This window comes from Gossypium hirsutum, chromosome A07 (genome assembly GCF_007990345.1).
Source record: "Gossypium hirsutum isolate 1008001.06 chromosome A07, Gossypium_hirsutum_v2.1, whole genome shotgun sequence".
Taxonomy (NCBI): Eukaryota; Viridiplantae; Streptophyta; class Magnoliopsida; order Malvales; family Malvaceae; genus Gossypium; species Gossypium hirsutum.
The window spans coordinates 20,748,612-20,756,027 of record NC_053430.1 but is presented as its reverse complement, the minus strand read 5'-3'; the positions used below and the strand labels follow the sequence as shown (position 1 = coordinate 20,756,027).

The 7,416-nt window shown below is 32.9% G+C and overlaps 1 protein-coding gene across 3 annotated transcripts; it reads left to right on the top strand.

The window, feature by feature from the left end:
- Window positions 1-2,152: 2,152 nt before the first annotated feature.
- Window positions 2,153-6,538, top strand: LOC107953262 (F-box/LRR-repeat protein At1g67190). Of its 3 annotated transcripts, none has more exons than XM_016888504.2 (2): window positions 2,153-2,543; window positions 3,006-6,538. In XM_016888504.2, exon 2 carries the CDS (start codon window positions 3,167-3,169, stop codon window positions 4,424-4,426), a length of 1,260 nt encoding a protein of 419 aa, XP_016743993.1. In that variant the 5' UTR covers window positions 2,153-2,543; window positions 3,006-3,166; the 3' UTR covers window positions 4,427-6,538. The 3 variants fall into 3 exon arrangements, with proteins under 3 accessions (XP_016743993.1, XP_016743995.1, XP_016743994.1); XM_016888506.2 differs by having other exon boundaries at window positions 2,155-2,543; window positions 3,387-6,538; XM_016888505.2 differs by having other exon boundaries at window positions 2,157-2,543; window positions 3,183-6,538.
- The last annotated feature ends 878 nt before the right edge of the window (window positions 6,539-7,416 follow it).

The window sequence follows — 7,416 nt, the reverse complement described above, 5'->3', positions numbered from 1 at the left end:
ATTTTATTATTTTAATATTTTATATTGTGTAATTTTTAAAAAATTAAATTAATTTTTATTATTTTTTAAAGTTAAAAGTATAATTTTACTATTATTAATTTAAAATTTTATAAATTATAAAAAACTTAAACTAAAAATTTATTATTTTAAGTGACCATGGCTCTCTAGGTCTCTACTATGCTCCGCCACTGTTTAAGAGATTAAAAGCTTGAAACAATTTTTTCTTTTTTTCTTTTTTGCATGTTTCAGGTTTTGTTCATGCTTTAAATCTCATGCATTTAAGTTCTGGGTTTACATTTATATGATGTATAAGCTTAAAAAAGCTTATTGTTCTTTTAGGAATTCATCATCTCTAATGGGGACGCTTCGTGTTTGATGAAAGGTCTGTGAGAGGGAGAGAGACGCCGGGAGGAGGGGAGGGACGGTGGGGGATAGGAGAGGAACCACATTAGAAGATCTGTCAAAGTTCAGGTACCAAAGCAGACATTAAACCTTTTCTCTATAATTTTTTATTCTTCTTAAATGCCAGGTTGGAATTTATTATTTTTCCAAATAAAAAATAATTTAATTTATATTTTTTTATAATATACAAACATCAATTTATCTATTTTATTAATAGAGGGATCGAAACATCATCTATTCCGAAGTATAAAAGCTTTTCGGATATACTTTCTGGTTAATGACCTATCAGAGGCTTTTGATCTCGACTTGGGCTGTGTTGTGGCGCCAGATAAATAGAAAATTTATGGCTAATCCAAGTCATTGCACTCATGATGACTATATTCTTAAAATTATGTGTTTTGAGTTTTGTCAAAATTTCTGCATTAGAGAAAAGTAGGGTGAATTTGATTTATTTTGCTTCAACTTATTTATAAAGACAATAAATAGAATAATTTATTATATTTATTAAATAAGAAATTGAGGGAACCAAACTTGAATAAGACTAGATTACTTTCTCCACCTTCTGGTTTATATTTTATTATTTTAGAACACTTTCAAATTATTTTTAAAATTCACTTTTAATACTTATTTTTGAAAAGGTGTTAGGGTGGAAAAGATAATTCAATATTAATAATTATAAAGTACAAAATCATACTTGACTAGATTTAAGTTAAAATAAAATTTTATAGAGCTCACGTATAGTTGACATAGGACGAAATTTGAATTTTGATATTCAAAATCCCATGACTTCAAACATATCAACATAACCAACGCCTATTAACATCTAATATATATATATATATATATATATAACTTCTATATTTTTAGTTAACAGAACTCGTAGTGAAGTGACATCGTTAAAATAAAATTCTACTTAATATTAGGTTTAGGTTTCATCTCTAAATATTCTTACTTCCTCCTTTTTTCTTTTTTTTTATTATAAAAATTGAAGAGTTAATCTCTTTACTTTAATTTATCAAAATTTTATAATCTGAAATTAGTCTAATTGGATAAAAATGTTAAACATTGTACATGAAAATATATAATTGAACCATTTATATGAAAAAAGTTAGCAATAGCAATAAATAAATAAATAAATGGGTAAATTATAAAAATAGTTATTTTTGTTTGTCTCAGATTACATTTTAGTCACTTATGTTTGAAATGTTACGTTTTAGTCACTTACGTTATTGTTTTGTTACGGAGTAGTCACTTTGCCGTGAAGCTCCGTTACCTCCCTAACAACAATCCTACGTGGTAGTCTAAATGGGTTTTAAATACCAACTTGGATATCTAACTGGGATGACAATAGTTTTTCAGTCAAAATGGAAAAGAAAACTAAAAGAAAAATAAGACAAACAGTTTTTCTTTTCCAATTCAAGGTGTAATTAATTTAAAATTTACAATTAATTAAATTTATTTAATTAAAAACCTATTCTCGTCCATCCAAGTTAGCATTTAAAATCCATTTGGACTGCCAAGTAGGATTGCTGTTAGAGAGGTAACGGAGCTTAACGGCAAAGTGACCACTTCGTAACAAAATAATAACGTAAGTGACTAAAATGTAATATAAGACAAATAAGAGTGACTATTTTTGGAGTTTACCCTAAATAAATTTATGAAATTTTGATAAAGTAGAGTGACGGAGAATCAGAAAAAACAAAGTGTTTGGACATTTATACTATCAAGTACTAATATTCTAAAAATTTCAGTTTGTAAGATGTATAATTCAAAGCTATTTGTTTTCTGTTTATGGAAAATTTCTTAAATATAAAAGAAAAATTAAGGTATAGATCACAAACTCAAAATATAATTCACGAAAAGGAGGAGAGACCGAGAGGACCCACATTGGTTTGAAAGTGCAAGAAAACAGCCATTGGCAGCCGAAGTTTGCAATTGAGGTGAAAGAAAGGAGCGTTGGCTAATGGTTATCGTTTGATTTGGTTCTTCAAATAATAATAATAATAACCCAATGTGAAAGAAAAAAGAAAACCTTCGAATCCAACTCTTCAACAATGCTTGTTTATTCCTTTATCACTCACTTTAAATCATTAGCCACTGCCGTTTCGAAATTCCCAATCTTCTTTTTTCTCTGATTTCGGGTAAGCCTTCCCCCCCCCCCTTTTCTTTTGGTTGGATTATTTGTCATTTTATGTATAATTTCAGATATTTGTTGAAAGCCCAGATGCTAAAACTTCAATTTCGATTTTATTTTTATTTTTATTAGTATTTGGTTTTGGATTTATAGGTACTGTCAATTCTGGGATTATTCTACTTTCTGAATCACTGAATTGATTTTAGCCCCTAAAAAGCATATATTTTTAAGAACCGGGATACTGCTTGATTTTGACTTTGATCCTTTACTTGAAGATTCATTTTAGATCTTCATTTAGTTGGAATACTCTGAGATATTGGTGTTACTTAAATCTCCCTTGCAAACCCATTTTTCTCTTCTATTTGACGCTTAAGTTTTGCTTTTTTGGATGTGAAATCTGTTTGAAGATCTAACTAAAACTCATATTTTTGAGTGATTTTTTTTTGTTTGTTTGTTTGTTTTATCACAGAACTTTTTTCACTACTGGGAAAGAATACTTGGGCAATGATTTCAATTCCATGTCAACTTTATTTTGTTGAGTTGTGAAGAATTTGTGTTTGATTATATCTAGTTGAGTATCTTCAGAAAACCTAATTTGTAGATTTGAGGCTTTTTTTATCTTTATTGACAATGGAGCACCTACCAGTTGAAGTCATTGGAAACATTTTGTCTCGGCTTGGAGGTGCCCGGGATGTCGTGATAGCCTCTGTAACATGTCGGAAATGGCGAGAAGCTTCTCGGAAACACCTTCACACCCTAGCATTTAACTCTAATGATTTGCCTCCTTATCGTGATATTACCCCTAAACAATTAGAGATCCTGATTACTCAAACAATATTCCAAACTACAGGATTGCAAGGCCTATCAATTTTGATGGATGATGTTGATGAGTTCTCGGCTTCTACTGTTATTGCGTGGCTCATGTATACAAGGGAAACCTTGCGCCGGTTGTTTTATAATGTACGGACTAGTCCGAATGTTAACATTCTTGAAATTTGTGGGAGGCAAAAGCTGGAAACATTGGCACTGGCCCACAATTCAATAACAGGGGTTGAACCTAATTTTCAGAGATTCCCTTGTTTGAAGTCTCTCTCTTTGAGTCATGTTAGTATTTCGGCTTTGGATTTGAGCCTTTTACTTACTGCATGTCCGAAACTTGAGAGCCTAGAACTTGTCAATCTGGAGATTGCAATGTCAGATGCACAAGTGACTGTAGAGTTGAGCTGCCCTACATTAAAAAGTATTTATGTCGAAGCAATTAGTTTGGATAAATTTATGCTGGAGGCTGACAGTATCGAGCGTTTGCACTTGAGGGATTGTGCCCTTGAACTTTTTGAACTGATTGGGATAGGCACTTTAAAATATTTCAAGATTGATGATGTTAGTGTGATACATCTTGACATTGGTGAGACTATCGATAATCTTGAGGTTGTTGATGTCAGTAACTTCACAATCATCTGGCCAAAGTTCTACCAGATGATTTCAAGATCTTCAAAATTGAGGAAGCTTCGGCTTTGGGATGTGGCCTTTGATGATGAAGATGAGGTTGTGGATTTGGAAACAATTGCTGTATGTTTTCCACAGTTGAAACATCTAGCATTAAGTTACGAATTGAGAGATGGTGTCATGCATTATGGTCTCCAAGGGTCTTCTAATTTGGAGAACGTGATGGTGCTGGAGCTTGGATGGACTGTAATTAATGATCTCTTCTCGCATTGGGTTGAGGAGCTGCTAAAACGGTGCCCAAATCTTAGAAAAATGATTATTTTTGGGTCTGTCTCTGAAGTCAAGTCGCATGAAGAATGCCAGATATTGGCCAATTTCACCTCATCTATTGTTCAGCTGATGAGGAAATATATGAATGTAGAGGTGCACTTTGAATTTGAGTAAATTCGCTCAATTCCATTGTTAACTTCAAGTTTTGCTTCAGTTATGAATTATATGATCAGATTTGCAGGTAAGATTTACAGAATGTAAATCCTAAACATTTCTTTTATTTTACGATGTCTTATGAATGATTGCTGGAATTGCTTCAGCTTGATTCAAAATATATATGCAATCAGAAGAATACTGTTGTCTTTTCACTCATTAGTCAGTTTGCTCCTTTGCTATTATTCAACAATTTTGTTTCATTACAAAATTGAAAATTCTCTCTCTATGATTTACACATGTTATCACATGGGCACCCTTCTTCTTGAAGTATTTTGCTATATCAGTGGTTTGGACAAAGCTTATGTTTCAAAGTGCTTTATACAAAAGCGATATACTGCTCTGTGTGTATACACATGAAAATGAATTCATTTTGGAGTTCGCTGACTTTCAATAGTGGGGGAAAGATCAATCAATGTGATGAATTGCATTTCCATGACACTCAAGGTTAACTGATTTCTTCTGAAAACTTGAATGTTTCTTTGGTCTCTGCCTTTTATATTTCAGAGCCAAGGGAAAGTAATTTAGTTGTTTCCTTTGCCGAAAACTATTTTGGGTTGCAGTTGATGTATGAGAATACTGGAACAAATGTTATAAACTTATAATGCAAATGCCATTTACACGATCCATATTGACATATATTTTTGACCTATAAGTTGAAATCATTTCTAGAGTCTTAATGCTTGTACAATTTTCACACACACATATATATTTATATTTCTTTTATCTTGTCGCTTTATGATCTATACCTATATTACTTTAACTCGGGTTTCAGAGACAGGGATGTTTCCAGCATGGGTTTGATCAATTTTTTTTCTCTGTTCTAACATATATTTGGAGAAACATACCCTGTACCCATGCCAGCATATGCGTTGGACAGAGGTACTTTAGGGAAAATGATGAGTTAGATCAACATAGTTGTAAGCAGCTAGATTCTTGTTAAACTAAGTACCAAGATTTCTTGTTTTGGTTCCATGGTGACTGTTCTCTTAAAATCAAACAAGGTGCATTTCCCTTTTGAAATTTCTGATAGGTCGCTTATATGCCATTGATGGGAAGGCGTACTTAGGGGTGCAGGCAACGCTAGAGATCACAAAATACTAACATTTTTTTATATTTTTATTTCCTTGTTCTTTTTTCTGGTCCACCGTAGTTCTCAATAACCTTTTGAGCATCATGAAATTTGAAGCTACATGTTGAGCAGTGCTTTCATTCTAGTTTCTGCATTTATTGTATTTGTTTCAATCATTCTGTGTGCTCCCTTGGCTATTCAATTCTGTAAATAAAGCTTTCCTCTCACTTCCTTGTATTATTGTGGCACTTTTTTGTGTGTTATTTTTACCTGTGGAGTTAAATGAGTTCGAGGGTTATTTTTTTGTGTGATATTTATATGGAAAAAAGTTGCATATGGAGAGAACAAATAGATATGCAGGCATTGTAAGATGTCATGGAATGAAGATATGTTTCTTTGTATGGTTTTTATTTTTCTTTTTGGTGGCATTTCTTTTATAAGCACAAGAAATTAACACTAGATGTTGCCTAACTAGATAATGGTTGCATGACACGTTTATTTCCGGTGAAGAAATACATTCGCGTTGTAAATATGCATATGAGTTTGTGTTTCCTGTATCAGTGGACAGAGATGTGCTTTACTTTGTGTTCTTTTATCTATTTGTTGCTCATATTTATTTAGACTCGAATGCTCTAAGGATGCTGTTGAGCTTGACAACAACTCTACACAAGTGTGCACGCACAGGAATGCATGAACGTGTATTGGAGAAAGAGAGGAAATCGATGGGCAACGCGAGACGACATTGAAGGTAAATTTTACATTGTCTGCAGGTTTGGGGTTGCCTCTTGAATACTGGCTGCACCGGAATGGAAAGAAACTTCCAGTGGTTCCTCACTTCTCTCTGTCTCCACTTTGTGTCCGACTTTCTTGATGTGCATAATATATGAATACTGAGTAGTTCAATTTGTTATCTATACTCCATTGTCTTCCTTTTTTGGTGGGCAATAATGACTTTTAATGTTGAAGTTGGATTCAGTATTACTACTATTGTGGTTTGAATAGTTCGTTTTTGACTTTTAAGCGCTTCCTAACATTAAGTATCAAGTTGAAATACAATCCCAGTTTGTTGTGTTATTAGTGTTCCATTATAACTAAGATTTGATGCCAATGGGGCCCTTTGGTAGTGTTGGTACTAGTAAGGTTGAGCACTTGGGTTTGGTTATATAATGTATAAAGTTATATGAAGGCTTGTTTGTTGGTTGAGTTAGTCACTGAAATAATTTAGTTCAAGGTTTGTAATCATTGATTCTGATTGGAACAGTTGTAACTTCTACTAAGATTTGGTGAGTTCTTTGGAGGGATGTTGATTATTTTATCATTAATGGTATCTTTGGTTACTAGTGTAATTATACACAGATATAAAATAAAAAATAATATATTTTTAAAATAAATTGTTAAAAATTAATGGTATCTGTCGGACTTCCATTGCTTGTGGCAGCCTTTTTTATCGGCCGTTGGCCTCCTTTCTCGCTCCCACCCTCTTTCCTCCCTCCCCTCCCCTTCCCTTTTCCTTTCCATTGTCTCCCTTCTTTACTCTGCTCTTTTTTCTTCCCTTTTTTTTTTTCTTTTCCCTCTTTGCGTTGGTGGTACTCATCGGTCGGCGCTCTTCGACTGGTAGGGTTACCCCTGGCTGTCAAGTGCAATTTGTAATGGGCCTTCCATTGTTGTTGGGATCTTTCAGACAAATAAAAATGAATTCCATTTAATTTTCTTTCCTTAAAAAAGAAATTATTTATCCATTTTATCAACTTAAAGCTTGCAAAGAGGGAAACAAAACTTAAAGAAATGGTAGAAGATTAGAAAGCTAGACTTGACCATATAATGAAAGTTTTACATTTGCGGCCATTAAATGAGAATTGAACTTTGAAGCGAACTCTAT